General features: G+C 37.2%; 1 protein-coding gene across 1 annotated transcript in view; it reads right to left on the reverse strand.

Annotated features, from left to right (window-relative positions):
• Positions 1-531: 531 nt before the first annotated feature.
• Positions 532-19,199, reverse strand: part of spag17 (sperm associated antigen 17) — a 143,097-nt gene continuing 124,429 nt past the window's right edge. The window contains exons 43-49 of the mRNA XM_051926662.1: positions 19,042-19,143; positions 17,366-17,532; positions 14,098-14,294; positions 10,606-10,666; positions 10,123-10,267; positions 6,359-6,490; positions 532-696 (exon numbers count right to left, since the gene is read on the reverse strand). Coding sequence (XP_051782622.1) covers positions 6,360-6,490; positions 10,123-10,267; positions 10,606-10,666; positions 14,098-14,294; positions 17,366-17,532; positions 19,042-19,143 — 803 coding nt within the window. The 3' untranslated portion in view covers positions 532-696; position 6,359. The remainder of the gene's footprint in view (positions 697-6,358; positions 6,491-10,122; positions 10,268-10,605; positions 10,667-14,097; positions 14,295-17,365; positions 17,533-19,041; positions 19,144-19,199) is intronic.

The raw sequence follows: 19,199 nt of genomic DNA on the forward strand, positions 1-19,199 counted from the left end.
AGAGATTAATATACTTAAGTAAAATTAGTGTCTAATTCTGAAAAATCTATTTCTGTTTCCCTGAATACAGCATTTCTTATAAATTTACAAATCAATTGGTCTTTCCATACAGCATGTACAGTATAGTAATATCAGCAAAAGCTCTGCATCAGAGCAGCCGTAATATTCCATCCATTATCCAACCTGCTATATCCTAACACAGGGTCATGGGGGTCTGCTGGAACCAATCCCAGCCAACACAGGGCACAAGGTAGGAACAAATCCCTGGGCAGGGCACCAACCCACCGCTGAGCACACCCACACACATACACCAAGCACAATTTAGGATCGTCAATGCACCTAACCTGCATGTCTTTGGACTGTGGGAGGAAACCGCAGCACCCGGAGGAAACCCACGCAGACACGGGGAGAACATGCAAACTCCACGCAGGGAGGACCCGGGAAGCGAACCCAGGTCTCATTACTGAGAGGCAGCAGCGCTACCACTGCGCCACCGTGCCGCTGCTGTAATATTTAAAAACCAAAAATTTTTTCTGGATATAAATGAAAATTTAAACAACAATAGATATATAACACATAAGTTAACACAGTAATGCATGGAAATAATTCCAAAAAAATATAATTCCCTCTATATTCTCCAGACATGGACTTGATCTACACCTTCTGAAGCCTCTGCTATAAAAGTCTGTATAGGATCTGCAAGAAAGAAAAACAAAATGAATATAATTTTTTTTTTAATACTTTTAAAATTAACTTTTCAGATAGACTTCATTAAATGATTTAGTAAGTAAATATTATGAACCACATTAAAGATTTGTGAAAAAAGTACACTTGTAATATTCATCCAAACTCTGCATATATGGTATTATGGTAATAATTTATTTTAAAAATAATTTACATTTTCCTAAAGGAAGAAACATCTAAAAAGGATTTAGGTGTTTATGTTGACACAACATTTTCATCATGTAAACTTTGTGCAGAAGCAATTAAAAAGGCAAATAAAATGTTAGGTTATATTGTAAAAACTGTTGAATACAAATCAAGGGAAGTTATGCTCAGACTATATAATCCAACAGTCAGAGCAAATCTGGAGTATTGTGTGCAGTTCTGGTCACCATGGTACAAGAAAGACATAATAATAATAATTCTTTACATTTATATAGCGCTTTTCTCATAATAACACCAGAACCTGTGCAGAGAAGAGCAAGTAGGATGCATAACGCCGTGCGTAGAATTCACACCATAACATGACATGTAGAAAAAAGCGGAAATGTGCTTACGCAAAAAAAAATCCAGATGCATAAATCTGTGCGTTCGCCAACTTCCACGTTCTTCTGCTCCATAAAACCCAGTCAGTGTGAAAAGTAACATACGTGCACGTGCCTGCTGTCCCCTCCCAGACTCCTCCCAGAATTACACCTCTTTGAATATGCAAATCAATATAAATAGCCCTTAAGCTCAGCCTTCGTGAAAAGACAATGACAAAAGCATGAGGGAAAATAGAAGAATTTCACCAAATACCAAGTGGAGGCAAAGAAAAACGTACTATTTGTTGGTTTAAACATTTGTATAAACAACAAAAGGAAGTTGATCGAGTGACATAGCGTGCCGGAGAAACTCGAAAGCCCAAGTTCACAAAGTTGCACAGTGCTCGAAATAAAAAAAGAAGTTGTCACATATCAAAGTCGCTGTGAAAAGGCGAGTCGTAGCCCACCGTCTGAGTGTCATATGAAAGCTTATAAGGGTACAGAGAAAAAAAAACGGCACACAGTGGGGAAAAAAGCATGAAATGTCAACTTTAATCTTTAAATTTCCACTTTAATCACGTAGTTTATTTTGTCATTAAAGTAGAACATCATAAACTTCATCTTAAAATCGTTTAATTTACTAGTTTCTCAAATCCCATTGTAACTAAAGTAGCACGTTATATACTTTGTTTTGTATTTGATCTTCAGTGTGCTCTATGTGTGTGAATCACTATGTGCTTCCGGGCTTTCTCTTCCTCCGACAGGACACACAATCCATTGTATTTGTAATATTACGACTCTCTGAATAATTAAAATACTGAGATGTATACGTGATATCATTTTCATGATGATAGGAGTTAAAGCATGTTATTAAACATGGGAACACGGTGGCACAGTGATTGTTCATGTCTCACACAAGATGCTTCCTGCGCGACCTTCGATGAAATAATTTACTGCAGCAGTACTGTCTGTTTCAAACGTACTAACCCCCAATTCCTGTCCTTACTTATCTTTCTCCAAATACCAAATCTCCACACAATCAGCTCTGTAATAGATGTTAAGCCATCTGTAAGCTTAGAACGCCGATTCTTCAAAACTTTTAAGGAACATTGATATATCTTCGTAGTACATGTTAAATTACTCTATCCATCTATCCTTCCAGTGTCATGCTAGCCCCAGCAAGAATACAACGCAAGGCAGGAACAATCCGTGAATGGAGCTCCAGTGACTCACTAGCTCTGTGGCACCGTGTCCTCACATGTTTAATTATTAACAATATACAGTGTAGATTATTTAAATGAAGTTAAAGTTTTATCTGTATAATATAATAAACATATTTTGCTGCATTTCATCTTAAAAATGATATTGTCATATGTAAACACATGCTTTATAAAGTGGCTCAGGTTGTGCAATATTATAACTGTATAACTGTATTACTGTATCTCAAGTTTACAGTGAGGTGATTGTACTTATACTGTAAGTACTGTACAAAGCGTTCTACAAGGAGCACTTGATGGACTGATTGAGTGCGTTTAGAGCTCCTGGGATGAAACTGTTTTTGAACCGCGAGGTCAGTACAGGAAAGGCTCTGAAGCAGTTGCCGTGTGAGAGCAGTTCAATAGACAGCATGGCTGAGGCAGCATGTGCTTGATGCTGTATACCGATAATTCTCTTTCTGATCAGCTGCTGTACAGCTGTGATTCCCCACTCAGATACAGTGATATAAATACTCTGGTGCAGTGAAGAGTAATATGGAAAAAGAAGATCCGCTGTGGCAACCCCTAACGGGAGCAGCTGAAAGAAGAAGAAGAAGAATAAGGTGCAGTGAGAGTAACAACGCTAAAGCAGCTATGTATTTAGAATAGTTTGACCATTCTGTGGACCATTATATTGTTACAGGTTAATTACAGTATAATCAGATGCATTAAACTAATAAACAATATGCGGTTAATTTCAGTGTATTTATAAAGCCGCATCAGGGATGTGGATGTAAAAAAAGAAAGGAACAGTAGCACTCCTTTGATGCTGGGTGCCACCAGTCTGCAAAACTGAGCACAGAAATTGCGTACGACAGGGTATGAGCTACCATGGAAATGTGCTTGGCTTAATGGCAAGTTTAGGTTTTATACATCGTGATTTGGACATGGAAATGTTCTTACACAACATTTTTGTGCGTACGCACTGTTTATACATGAGGTCCCAGGACTTAATGACTAGTCGTACTCAGAGAATTAAACCTGTTTAGACTTCAGTAGATGACACTCTGTGAAAGACCTTACTTACTTCTTCAAAATCCTCAAAGGCATTAGTAAAGTAGATCCAGCAGAATCTATCCGCTTAAGGGTGAATCACAAAATTAAGGAGAAGAGCATTTAGGGCTGAAGCAAGGAAACACTTTTTTTACGCAAAAAGTTGTAGGAATCTGAAACAAACTACCAAGGCATGTGTAGTTGAAGCAGAAACCTTGGCAACCTTTAAGAAGTGTCTGGATCAGATATTTGGGACAGCTTAGCTATTAACTAAACAGATAAGCTTGATGAGCTGGATGGCCTCTTCTCACCTGTCAAATTTCTTTTGATTTTATATTCTATGTCCTTATGTTTCCACCAATGTGCATTCTTGTAGACGTATTAAAAAGGCAAAAACAAAATTCTTAAAACAGAAAACACATTACAAATTGCAAAAATTTAGGGTGGAGTGGTGGCTCTGAGGCTAAGGATCTGCGCTGGTATCCTGAAGGTTGCCGGTTCGAATCCCCGTCACTGCCAAAAGAGATCCTACTCTGCTGGGCCCTTGAGCAAGACCCTTAACCTGTAATTGCTCCAGGGGCGCTGTACAATGGCTGACCCTGCGCTCTCACCCCAAGGGGTATGCGAAAACTAACAAATTTCTAATACGAGAAATCATATAAGATGAAATAAAGAACAAAAAAAAAAAAAAATAATATATAAAATGACAAACAAGTGAGACAGGCGAGTGCCTTCAGGGGTCTCGTTATAATGAACACAGTAGAAAGAATAAGGGTGTTGCAAAGTCTGTAATCTACTTTCTGCTTTTGCCCTAAGAATGGAGAAAGATGTCTCTTCTGTCCTGCCATCAAAGCCATGCCTCTTCTGCTCCTGATCACTGAAAGAAACTACACAACCAGAAGTTGGTGTTCTGCCTGAACCATCATCTGCAGGAGGCTGATCTTTCCCTGTTTAAGCTAAGTGGAGTTTAAAACAATCTGAGGAATTATCCTCCCTTCAGCTCACTGTTATTCTCTTTGTTACTTTTTTCTTTGCCTTTTCCAATTTAAGGGGTTTATTCCTAGCTGGGACCCCAACACTCATGACATCTCTATCTTGTCTTTGTGTTTACAACAGACAACTTTTTGAAATTGATCAACAGAAAATTATTCTTTAATTAAAAAGTTAAAACAGATCTTTATAAAGCTGCCTGCTTAATTACAAATATTAAACAAAAACTAATTGATCACATAAGTATTCATCACCATCAAGTCAGTATTTAGTAGATGCCCCTTTGGTAGCCATGGCAGCCTTCAGTTTGTTTACACAGGTCACTATCATCTTTGCACATCTAGACACTGACATTTTTCCCATTCTTCTTTGCAAAGCTTTTCAAGTTTTGTAAGGTTGCTTGGGGATTGTGAGTGAACAGCCTTTTTCAAGCCCAGCCACAAATTCCCAATTGGACTGAGATCTGGACTACCTGTGTAGCTTTGACTTTATTCTTGGAGTCATTGTCTTGCTAGAAAACACATTTTCTTCCAAGGTGCAGGTTTTTTGCAGATTGGATCAGGTTTTTCTCCAGGATTTCTCTGTATTTTGCTGCATTCATCTCTCCTTCTTCCCTCACAAGCCTTCAATGGCCTGCTGCAATGAAGCATATCCACAGTATGTGCTTTATTATTTTGTGTTTTATATTTGTGATTGAACCACTTTCAAGAGATCTGTTTTCAGTTTGACTGCTGATCATTGTCAAAAAGGTAAATCCACTGTGATTCAATGTTATATAACAACTAGGGGGCTCCGCCCCCTACTCGCTTCGCTCGCCAACCCCTGGTGTTGGGGCATGACAAAGAGTGAGATGTATGAATGAGATATAGAATAGTGTGAAGGTGTGGATGATGCATATAGAAAGCAAACAATAAAGCGCTTGGCACAGTGTAATGGTTTATTGGAATATTTAAAGGAACTCTAGCTCCTTATTCCTGCCGTGGAAATGGTGGGTGATATTTTGTCTTTTTTCGTGGTACCAGAGTTTTCATGCCAAAAAAGCCACTGTTTTACAAACAATGTGTTGCAACATTTTCCCTGGTAGAAACGGGTAACTGTTTATACCCATTTCAATTAATGTAGTTCAAGTAATACCTAGGGTTATCTGAGTAAATACTTCTTAAACAGCCTCAAAAATACTGATGCATATTTGACTGGCAATATTTACTTTTAAACACGCAAACCACAATTAAAGACAGAGCTATGAAATGGAGAAGGTTTCTAAGATTACTGAATATACTTATTACTTATCTCACTTCAGAAGGAAACCATAAAATCATCCACAAGTTTGATCATCCCGGCTGGAACGCCTTTATGGCAATATTGCAGACTGATCATTAATGAGAAGAACACTGCACTTACTGAAGTTAGAAATTGTGAAATAAGGTTAATGAATTGTAGATGGTTATTGCATTTTTACACAAGGACTTTTCATTCATTTACAATATACTTATTTCGTAATATAATTTGCATGAAGAAAGTAGCAAATTGAATGAAAAAATATGCAAATATTTTGGAAAATCTGAAAGAGGGCAGGTAGTTTGCATGGAACTGTTTTAATAAAATGAGTATCCATCCATCCATTTTCCAACCCGCTGAATCCGAACACAGGGTCACGGGGGTCTGCTGGAGCCAATCCCAGCCAACACAGGGCACAAGGCAGGAACCAATCCCGGGCAGGGTGCCAACCCACCACAGTAAAATGAGTATTATTTGTTATATTAATATTTTTTAAGTTAATACATTAATTTCTCCTTAGCTTACCTTCTGGCCTATATAGGTTTTTATTAATAAAAAAAGTATTTAAACAAAAACATAGACACACAAACTTACGTTATGTTCTGTGAGGCCGGATTATCCCGAGTCTGGAGGAGGGTGAAGCTGAAATCAGCTGAACTCTTGGTGCTGCCACTCCCTGTGGATAGCCCTTTGGTCTGTTTTCATATACTGCTTCTGTCAGAACTAGTGCTTTAATGTTAAGAACTCTACGCCATGTTTGCAGGTTCAGTCATGGTAATGTATTAATATTTAATATAACAGTAGAATAGTGCTAAAGATGAAGGAAACTCCAGCTTATTCAATATTCATTTATGTTAATTAAATTGTAATGGGTAAACAGAGTAAAGTGAGCATTGTTATAGTTTATTGTACTGATGGTGATTTAAAAACAACATGAAAACAACAGCTATGCTGTGATTATTTAGAGGCAATGCTTAGGAAACAGATAGCATAGCCCAGCAACCATAGAGCTGGACTGCAAATATGAGGTTTCTGTTTCAGTCCCCACTTCAGTGAGTGATCTGTAGCATGTTACAGCAGGTCTAGTGCTGGAAATATGGAAACAACAGTAATTAACACCTATATTTGTACCTTATTTTGGATAAAAGGATTAGGTATGTCATACTGTAAAATTACACATCTACCAAACCCATTCAATTAAAAAAAGATATGTCGGCAGCATCAGGTTTAATGCATGAACAAATGTGAATACAGTGGGAGTCCATATTAAGGCAACTGACTCATACAGAGCAATTTATGATGTAAAGTTTAAACGTAGTCAGTGAGCTATTGTTGACTTCCATTTCTTTCACCAGAGTTAATAAAAAGTTAAAACAGCCCTTGAGCTGTTTGGAGTTAAGAAGTGGCCAAAGCCACTTCATTGTTTTCCAATGCCAGAATCATGTCATGTCCCTTTCTAACCCACTTAATCCAAACCAGAGTTGCAGTTTGGGATGGAGCCTATCCCAGCCAGTATAGGACACAAATCCTGGTCAGGGTACCAGTCCATTACAGAGTGAATACTCACACACACTATGGTCAATTAATGCCACCAATTCACCTAACCTGCATGTCTTTGGACAGTGAGAGGAAACTGGGGCACCTGGAGAAAATCCACACAGACATGGGGAGAACATGCAAATTCCATGCAAGGAGGACTCAGTAGGCAAACCTTGGCCTCCTTACTTTGAGGCACTAGCACTACCACTGTGCCACCCCAATACAAAATTAGATTAGATGTGAAAAGCTTTAAAAAACTCAGTAATCATTCCAGCAGTTTAAGGAGTCCAGTCCTACCATTTAATGCCAAAAGAGCACTCAGATCTACTGAGTAACTGGTATCTCGTACACTTATTACCAAAGGTAGGAAAAAATCATCAGGACTTAGGGAAGAATTAGAACTCAGCATTAAAACCCAGAAGAGCCAAAAAATGTTCAAGAGAAGAGCTCAGTGGTATGATCAACAAAAGGATAGTAGCAACGAGAGCAATAATCTGTTTTTATGCATAGATCCCTTCAAATGATCAGGGGGATTTAAAAGTTTGTGGAGATTTACAGATTATCTGTTTATTCTGTATAAAAGGTTTACATGGTCTTGGCTTCATAAGCTAGTTTGGAACTGGCTCCTCATTATTTTCTCTGTCCAGTTATGCTTAAGCACTTTCAGTTACAGGTTGAATACTTAGGCTAGGCCCTGGTAATAAAAAGAAGACCAATGCCTTGAAGAACTACAAAATAATTATCGACTAAAAGTGTGACTTGGGAAATCATCATGAGTTAATTGTATTTTTGTTTTATGATTTTTCACTTTTTGAATTTTCTTTTTTTAGAGCAATTACTTGTGTGGAGGTTAGCTGTTAATAAGGAAGCAATTGGAAACATAATTGTTTGGCTTTCTTGTTTGCTATTTGATTAATTAATATAACTATATTTGATTGTAGTCATTTCTAGGTCATTCATTACTAGATATAACTCTGAAATGATATTTGGTTAAATTTGTGTTTGTAAGAACTCTTTATGGACGTATTTTAGTTTGCCATTGCTAAATGCTCATCACAAATCTTACTGCTTATTTCTCCCACGGTCTTAACTTGCACACTTATAACTGCTATTGCAAACTTTGGTTACTACAACACATGCAATTAACTGGATGCTGTGATGGACAGCTGGCGTTTCAGTCAGCCTTTTTAGGGCACTACATCCCCCGGGATGCTAGATGGCAGCTCCCCTGGATGGAAATGGTGCCTCAGATTCCCGCAGGGCAGCATGGGACATGGAGTCCGTCTCTTCAGCCCTGCTGGGTGCCGCCAGGGGGAGCTCACCAAGAACCCGGGGACTTTTACAATTACGCCACCCCAGAAGTACTTTGGGGTCACGAGGAAGGAAGCCCGCAGTGCTTTCAGGACAATTGATAAAGGAAGATGTGGTGTTGACCCGCAGAAGAAATACTTCTGGGTCATAGACTTTAAAAGGACTGTGGGAAACCCCAGCAGGCCGAGCCGGAGTTGGGAGGGTGTGTAACGGAGCTGCTGGGAGTGGAGGATTGTGTTTATTGATTGGAGAATTGTGGAGAGTGCGGTGCTTTGTGCACTTTATTTAAGAATATTAAAGAGATTATTCTTGGTGATTTTAAACGTGTGTCCTGGATGTCTGTCTGGTGGGTTCAATGGGGCTCTATAGAACGCTTTATTCCACAATGCATACATCAAGGGGCAGAGTGTTTTACGTTATTGTAGCCATCTCATTTAAAGTTAAGTTTATGTACAGTGGATGTCAAACTTTGTGCAACAAAGATTTCAAGAAAAAGAAAACTACTTTAGTTTCTCAATACAGATCTTGTTTTGACTTAAGTCTGCTAAGTGATTAAGAGTTTATTTTGCCCTTCTGTTCTGGACACCAATTGTTTGCCATTAATATGTTTGACTAGCCTCTTGAAATAACCCCTAAACTATTTGCAAACTCTGCTTGAATTTCAGATATTGTTGTAATCTTGTATGGAAAGGATGAAAGGGTTTTGACCCTTATTTTGTCCTTAATATTTGTTTACTATTATTGTATCACTCACCGCTCATCCACATTCTTGGCAATGCAGGTGACTTCATAGTTGTACATGCAGAGGCTGGTTTGGGTGTTTGTTTTATGTTCACCCTTTTAGGTGGTCCTGAGACCTTCGCATGTTACTGTATTACTGCTGTAGGGCACTTTGTGTAAAATGGAGAGCATATTTTCATTCTTACACTCTTCTTGTTTCTTGTCAATAACAGTATATGACGGAAACCTAGTTTAAAGGTTTTGGTATACAGCAGAAAGCACCCAGGCAGTTAACTGACTAAAGGTTACTCTTTCACACAAGTGAGAGCTTCTGGGTGTTTTTTCCAGAAGGAAAGTTTTTCTATCCAGTAGGAGTAGTGGGCCTGTTATAAAGATTTTAAAAAGTGCTCTAATTGATTTTGGTACAAGCTAGGCCATCAGCTTGTGGTCAGATGCCTCTCCAAGACCTCTGGTGCTGTTCTCATGATAAGTCATATCTTAAACAGTCAAGCATCTCGTTAAAATAACTGATTCTTTTCTTTTTCCAAGGAATGACCAAGAAATGGGAACTGTGGGAATGGGGCTGGAATTTTTTTTAAGAATCTATATCATAACAACTTTCTGCTTCACATCCATTTTCATGAGCGAGTGTATAGAATTTCTCTCTCTTTTCTGTTCCAAAGGGGAACCCTTTCAACCACCTGTGTTACACAGGGAGCCAAATGTACTCACTTGTGGCTCCATGATGTCTGTAAAAACAAATATTCTATTCTGTTATTAAAGGATATTTGCAGTAACAGGCAGAAAGAGCATCTCCATCTCTGTTTGAATTTCCACATGGTGAGAGATATATCCAACTCCTTCTGGTTTTCCCATGCCAATTGCCATTGCATACAATTCTATTATTAAATCAGTCTTCATTCCTGCAGCCACCTTTAAACAAATAATAATTGCAGTAAATAAAGTAAGGTAAGAACAAAAGAGGGGAATAAAAAAAAACTCCCTTTTATAAAAATCACAGCTAAAAACAGTTTACAGGGGTCTTAGAGGAAGGACAAAGGCAAGATCTAATTCCCTTGTGCCAACTGACTGGCAAGTACATACCCATTCATGCTACAATATGCTATGGTTCAGAATTTTGTTTAACTCATATAATGATCTGATTCTGGGTCTGTTACCTATGATTCCATTCCAAGATTAGGGATTTATTTTATTTATTGAAATTATTTCAAAGAAGCACCAAGTGAAAGAAAGTCCAAGTAAATACTTACAGATCCAGGAGTATACAACACACGAAGTCCTGTACTAGGAGGAGGCTGCTTTACTTTAAATCTAAATAAAATAAAAACAGAAACACCCACACTGTTCAAAAACAGGAACAAGGTAATCACGTTTACAGGAATGACACCTATTTAGTCTTGAGAAGTAAAAGCTAGAACATGTACAGACCAATTCACATTTTCAGAAGTCTCCGAAACATTAATAAAGATGATATATCAGAATCCTTTCAACTAAACCATAGATATATACCTGATGCTGGCAAAAGAAATTAAGGGAAAGTGCTTTCAAGATGGAAGCTATGAACAGCTTTTTGTTGCAAAATCTAGAACAAACTGCCAAGTCATGCAACTGAAGCAGAATCTTGTCAACTTATACAAAGTACATGAATGAGATACTGGCTAAATTAGCTCAATAAGCAAGCTTGAGGGACTATATGGTCTTTTGTTTATCAAATTTAAAATATTAAAACATTAGAACACTCTAGACGAGAACAGACCATTCAGCCCAACAAAGCTCGCCAGTCCTAGCCACTTATTTCTTCCAAAAAAAATCAAGTTGAGTTTTGAAAGTCCCCAAAGTCTTACTGTCTACCACACTACTTGGTAGCTTATTCCAAGTGTCTATCATTCTTTGTGTAAAGAAAAACTACCTAATGTTTGTGTGAAATTTACCCTTAACAAGTTTCCAGCTGTGTCCCCGCATTCTTGAGTAACTCATTTTAAAATAACAGTCTCAATTCACTGTACTAACTCCCTTCATAATTATGTCCTTTTTGTAGCCTGGAGACCAAAACTGCACACAGTACTCCAGATGAGGCCTCACCAGTACATTATAAAGCTTGAGCAGAACCTCCTTGGACTTGTAGTCCACACATCAGAGTGTTATATAATCTAACATTCTGTTTGCCTTCTTAATGGCTTCTGAACACTGCCACGAAGTTGATAGCTTAGAGTCCACTATGACTCCTAAATCCTTCTCATAAGGTGTACTCTCGATTTTCAGACCGCCCACTGTGTATTCAAACCTAATATTTTTTTCTTCCTATGTGTAATTCTTTACATTTACTGACATTAAATTTCATCTGCCACAAATCTGCCAAAGCCTGTATGCAATCCAAGTCCTTCTGTAATGATATAACGGATTCCAAATTATCTGCTAATTCACCTATCTTGGTATCATCTACAAACATAACCAGCTTCTTACTTATATTCCTGTCAAAATCATCTATATATATTAAAAATAGCAGTGGCCCTAGCACTGACCCCTGTGGAACACCACTCTTAACATCGGTCAATTCTGATAAAGTTCCTCGCACCATCATCCTCTGCTTCCTGTGTCTGAGTCAATTCTGCACCCATCTAAAAACATCACCCTGTACTCCCACTTCTTTTAATTTGATGCCCAACCTCTCATGTGGCACCTTATCAAATGCTTTCTGAAAGTCAAGATAAATAATATCATATGCTCCACTTTGATCACATCCTTTTGTTGCATCCTCATAGAATTCCATCGTGTTAGTAAAACACAACCTCCCTCTTCTGCACCAACACTGACTGTTCTGAAAAACTCCTGTTCTTGCCAAGTGTTGCTCAATCCTATCCTTAATAATTCCTTTCATTAATTTTCCTGTGATGCATGTTAAGGTTACTGGGCTATAGTTGCTTGGATCTACCCTGTCAACCTTTTTATATAATGGGATGATATTTGCCATTTTCCAGTCCTTCAGAATCTCTCCAGTGCGCAGTGACTTCCTAAAATATGTGTCAAGGGTTTATGTATGTACTCACTAGCCTATTTAATCTGAGCAGTACTTCTCCCTGTATAATTTCCAAATCCCTCAGTACCTGCCTAGTAGTGCCTTTTAGCGCTGGGAGGTTATCCACTTCCTCACTTGTGAAGACCTCAGAAAAATGAAAGTTTAGGGCATCCACTATTTCACTGTCTGTATCTTTAAATTCCCTTTTACTATTTCAGATACACTTCACCTCCTCCTTGACTGTTCTTTTACTACTAAAATACTGAAAGATTCTATTGGGGTCTTATTTTGCCTTATCTGCTATATTCATCTCCAATTTCTTATATTTAAACACGTTAGTATAGTGTTTGGAAATGATGATTTAAAGAAAACTTTAAAGAAAAAGGATCAAATAGATAAATAAATACACGAGGGGGAGTCAAGCTAAAGTTAGAAAATGGGATTTATTGGAAAATGGAACAAACCTTAACACAACTGAAAATGTAATTTCTGAATGTAGTCTCCACCCTTCTCAATGCACTTGCGCCATCTGCCTGAAAGTGCCTGGATTCCAGCAGAATAAAAGGTTATGCCTTGTCCTTGCAACCACTCGTGCACTGCTTTCTTCACTTCATCATCTGTCTTGAATCGATGACCACCAAGATGTCTTTTTAGAGGTCCAAAAAGGTGGAAATCACATGGTGCCAAATCTGGTGAATATGGAGAATGTGGCAATACCTCAAACTTCAGTTTCTCCAGACAAGCCTTAGTGTTCTTAGCAGTGTGTGGACGGGCATTGTCTTGTAGCAAAAGGACTCCTTGAGACAGCAGTCCTCACCACTTGGATCGAATGGCAGGCTTCACATTGGTCTCCATCAATTCACAGTAACTTGCACTAGTGACCGTAGTACACCTTGACATGTAGCGTTCGACAATAACTCGGGTGAATAAGTGGTTGTGAGGACAAGATAAAACATTTTATTCTGCTGGAATCCAGGCACTTCCAGGCAGGAGGTACAAGTGCATTGAGAAGGGTGGAGACTACATTGAGAAATGACATTATCAGTTTTGTTAATGTTCGTTCCATTTTCTAATAAATTCCATTTTCTAACTTTAGCTTGTCTCCCCCTAGTAAATGTGATACTTTGATACTATGCAAAGCTGAAGTATGTATAATAACAAAACATTTTGGAGCACCACTAAAATAGCCAAAATGATGAGGTTCTAAAAATGAAAACATAACGTACTATTTCACATTGTACATGTGCAACTACCCTAAGAACTGGCTACAGTAATGTTTAAAAGTTGCCTTGTTAACATGTGTATTAATGTGAAGAGGCTAAATAATATCTTAAATTGAGTATTAGGGATATGCTAGAGGAGAAGAAAAGAAATACGAAAGACTTGAGGCAGATATCTGGCAGTATCTTTGTTAGTGTGCAATTAGTGATTTTGTTAAAGTGAGCAGAAGACTATTATCTAGTGTGGGGTCTGTAAAGGTGCTATAGCAAATACATGACTATTCCTCAAGGAAGCAAATCACAAGTTTGTTTGCATGCAGGATGATACAAAACAACAATCTATAGCCAGCTCAGTAAAATTTTGACTATTGAAGCAAATGGGTGTTCCAGTTAAAATATACTTGAATAATTCACATTTTGGAGAAATGTTTTACTGCTATTCTAAATTAATACCAATTTACTAGACAAAATATTCTGCTAAAATAACATAGAATAATAAATTATACCTGCAGGAATCAATTCCAATATTCCTTAGGGAAACAGGGAAGGAGTAGGTGTACCCTTCTCTAAGAATACCAAACTTCACATCTGCTGGAAATAGATCAAACCCACGTGATGGAGCCAACTCTGCACTGCGAGACTGTGGACCAGCCACTGATACAGTGTTTACTTTTCTTCTTACTGGATCTTCTATGTCAATAAACTAAAAGAAAAACAAAATAATAAAATATATTTTTACATGAAGTACAAAAGAAATGCTTTCTGAAATTTAAATTATCAAAACTTTAACTCAAATTAAAAATTAAACAAAAGAATACTTTCCAGTTATTTGGTTGTATTGGTAATGCACTCATAAAAAACAAAATGATGGCTAGATTTTTATGCAGAAACATTACAATTAGTTTTGCATTTAGAATTTTTAAATGATGGTTTACTTTGCACTCAACACAAAAAAGGATGCAATTTTAAAATTCAAGGATTATGCTAGTCACCTTTAAATATGTTTGTTTTTTTTTTGCCTAGAATAACCATGCAATGCACAACACAGACTAACAGATTCTTGGTTTTATTGATTGGTTCAGGAAGGTGAAGAAAGACGGAGACATAGTCTTAAAGGCAAGGGTCAGTACATTGAGTAAGAATAAGGATGAAAACTAATCAGATTTAATAAATATAGACAAAAGTAACAAAATTCTTAAAAAGATTAACAGTGGAGCCTGAAAAACAACAAAATCCAAACTGAGGGTAAATTGAAACTTTTGGTATGTATAAGACGAACGATGAACATTAGAACAATCTAGACAAAGTAGGCCATTCAGCCCAACAAAGCTCGCCAGTCCTATCCAAATAATTCTTCTAAAAAAACATCAAGTCGAGTTTTGAAAGTCCCTAAAGTCTTACTGTCTACCACACTACTTGGTATTTTATTACAAGTATATATGGTTCTCTGTATAAAGAAAAACTACCTGTTTGTGTGAAATTCACCCTTATCAAGTTTCCAACTGTGTCCCTGTGTTCTTGATGAACTCATTTTAAAATGACAGTCTCGATCCACTGTACTAATTCCCTTCATAATTTTAAACATTTCAATCATGTCACTTCTTAATCTTCTTTTGCTTAAACGGTAAAGGCTGAGCTCTTTTAATCTTTCCTCATAATTCAACCCCTGTAGCCCTGGAATCAGCCTAGTCGCTCTTCTCTGGATCTTTTCTAGCACTGCTATGTCCTTTTTGTTGCCTGGACCCCAAAACTGCACACAGTACCCCAGATGAGTCCTAACCAGTGCATTATAAAGTTTCAGCATAGCCTCCTTGGAGCATGAGATGATGCTCTGCAAGAAAATGTTAGTATACAATAGCAACAGAACAAACATCTTACATCACAGAAATTATTTAAAATGTAGTTTTAGTAAAATATGACTAAAAATAAAAATCAAAGTGGACACTTAATAATATTGAGGCAATTAAGACTCTATGTGAAAATTTGTTAAGTGCCCACAGGGAACTCATGCAATAATATAATAATCCATATAATATGGATTGAAAACACAAAATTGTTTAGCAGGTTGCTCTGTTGTATTTATCATTTACGTCTTTATTACAAGCACCATCACAAGATGTTTTACAAAGGCACCATATTCATTCAAAGCAGTAAAGTATAAAGGACAGTGGTTTTGCAAATTGATGCTTTCAGATGTTTACAGAAAATATTTTAGTATTTTAGCAAACAGTGGATATTTTTGACCCTGTCAGACAGTAATAGAAATTACATGAGGTGTGTACATATCTGGAAAGAAACACATGGCAAGTGACTTTACTGATATGAGATGCAATACAGTATGGATGGACTACGTGCAAATTCTAGGATGATACCGATAAATCAATCTTTTGTCAAATCCCAGACTGGTATTTATTATTTCCATTTTTTACGCATCTTGCTTATATGCAAACTGCAACTAAGCTAATATGTAATCTGACTCCAGGAAATCAGCACTGACTGCTTAAGCAAGATAAATATTGTGTTTATTTTTTCCTTGAAAAGTATAATGTTTTACAAATAATTAGCTAAGTTTCAGGTACAAATCAAATAAAACTATGTTATATTCAAACACATTTTATTGTTAATAAACAAGGAACGCAGCAGAAATGAGAGTATCAGAGTAATGCATTCTTCTTTCTGGATGTTGTGACTTAAAGCCTTAACTTTCTCACATAACACGTATGTTGACATAACAGCAGTAAAGTGCAGAGAATCCACTGTAAGTTGTTCCCCTTTTAACATTCAGGTTAGCAATGTACTTATCAAATTGGTTCTCTTTTATATGACTAATTAAATTCTAATTTAAGTATAACTATTTGAAGCTCTGTAACACTGCTGAATTTAACAAACAGTAGAATCCATTTAGTTTTCAGCCTAATAAATATATTGGCATGCTGCAAATACAGTCTGCTGGATCTGCAGTTATAACTCTTAAGACAACTGAAAAAATAAAATGTAGTACTAAATTGTAAACTGGGTCTAAATTTCTGTTACAGATCGAGATTGTGACAAAAGTATATTTAATAAAATTGAAAAAAAAAAACAGTTTAATCTCTGTATTGCAATGATTATGGGCAGGTGACTATGTGATGACTCCAAGCAGCATAAATCTCCTTGTGCTATATATGGCCACCTACTGAAGTACAGACAGTGTCAAAACAAGCATTTATCTAAATGACCTCTGAATACATCAGCTTTCATTACATAGTTAGAACATTCACCCTCATCTGGTTATAGACTATAAGTAGCTGGGTAGGTTTTTGTTGAGACCATGTGTAAAACACTGTAGTGTTTTTTTGGTGGGACACAGAACAGCAAGAAAAGTAAGGCTTTGGAAAGTCACATTACTCCAGGCAACATTATGTATAAACAGTAATTGCCAAAACTTCTATATAATGTCTATTCATGTTATGTTACTCTTTTGGACAGTTTCAGCCATTGCCATTAACTGATATGCTCATTAATTCAGACAAGTAAGATTAGAAAGTTAGACCTGAATAATGTGACTAATCTATCTGTCTATCTATCTATCTAATTGAATCCTGTTTTGCTTTGTTTTTCAATCGTAGTTCTATTTTCCCTTTGTTCTCTTTGTATTCTTTTAGAAGTAAATGGATGTATCTGTTACTATATGTTTGAGTGAATAGCACGTCATTGTAATATTCTTGTTTTCATAAATATAAAAAGAATCACAAAAAATGTGTAAGGCAATACACATAGCAATTGAGCAGGTACCTTTTGGTTTATGACTCTTCCAGGTCTAGAACTCAACATGGATGCTGGCAATCTTATTTTTTCTTTTCTGAGTGAACTGGTAGGATCCACTTCTGAACTCTGAAAAGTACCTTCACCATTAACATCAGGTGGCACAGTCTTCATTTCTTGCCACTTTGATTGAAAGTCTAAACACAATGAAAGAGTTATAAAGGATTAACTGAATCTTTGTCTGTTTTGGCTAAATTGCAGCATGTTGTTCTGTATTAATCAACAGGAGAAAAATATTAATATATGTTATTAAACTTGTTTGTAAAGCACCTCAAGTACTGTTTATGAAAGGTGACGTAACAAATTTAGTGCTAAATAATTCAAATCTAAAACTTACATTTCAATGATTCCTTTTCCTTTTAAACAAATAGCTTGTTTTTCAAAAAAGGTAAGAAAATATAATAAAAAAGGGAAAGGAAAGAAAATTAAACACAATACAACATAGACATTCAATCTGTGTGAGAGGACAGAAACTGTTACATGCTTTAAGGTGTTCAATGATTACTCAAAAGTGTGCTAGTTTATGATGTGTAATAAGTACATAAGTTTAATATGTCACTGTGCTCTGTACAAAAAAATATTTTATAAATCCACTCACATGTCCAGCTAACACAAGGCCAGATTTAGCACATAGGGGCTCATCATTTAGAACTGCTAGGCAAGCATTAGAAGACAAGAAAGGGACAACTGCGAAATGGGCTTTGTACTATTTCTGTGTGTCACAGTCAGCATGACATTGGATCTTCTTTTCCTTGTTTGGAATGGCATGATTTACCTAAGTGGGGGGGGGGGGGGTGTGGGGTGGGTGGCCTACACATGGAGAAAAGGTATAAAACCTTGGAACATTGCCCGGCACACCTTTGAAGCCGACAGACGAATGTGCGATACCGTCATCTGATCCTGAAAATCCTTCCAGCACAGCGACGAAAATGCCAGACTCTATACACACTTCGGTAATGGTCTTGTCAAGGCTTCCTCATCTGTTATGCAGTGTAAACCGTTATTAAAGAAAACTAAGTTATTTCTCCTATGTGATTTCTTACCGCTGTATCACTAAGAAAGGGGTATCGCCTTTTAATATCATATCTATATAGTTTCGGGTTATGTAACATGCCGCAATTACAAAAGAACTTATTCCAACCATGCCCTGCGGTGGGCTGGCGCCCTGCCCTTGCACCCCTTGAACCCTGTGCTGGCTGGGATTGGCTCCAGCAGACCCCCGTGACCCTGTGTTAGGATGTAGCGGGTTGGAAAATGACTGACTGACTGACTTATTCCAACCAGGGAGCTAGCACCCCCAGCTGGATTCAGGATGTTTTGTTAATTAAAGCATAGACGGAGCTTATATTTGTAGATCACACTCACAGCGATACCCACACTAACTTAGGCTAAGCCAGTTTTAATGACAGGAATTGACCTAGCTCTGCTTCCTTGAAATATATGGAAAATTGGATGGAGACTAAGTCCCCAGGAAAAAAAACATAAATAAAAAAAACAGAATGTGCAGACTCCACATTGTCAGTGGCCAGGCCTAAAATCCAACCACAGTTGTTTATATGTAGAATTGTACAGGGATATGTACAGGCATTTAGATTATTCTCCAAACAATCTGAAACTGTAAGACAAATACTTTATTTGAAGCTTACCTGAAGATCCCATGTTCTCTTGTGCCTTTGCAGGTATAGTAATCTCTGCAGTTGTCTTATATGTAGGTGCATAAACTGGCGCTGGAGTAATTGGTCTTGCAGCTGCAAATGTGTGTTTCAGAATTAAAACCATTATTCATGTAATACTATTTTTGATA

This window comes from Erpetoichthys calabaricus, chromosome 4 (assembly GCF_900747795.2).
Source record: "Erpetoichthys calabaricus chromosome 4, fErpCal1.3, whole genome shotgun sequence".
NCBI lineage: Eukaryota > Metazoa > Chordata > Cladistia > Polypteriformes > Polypteridae > Erpetoichthys > Erpetoichthys calabaricus.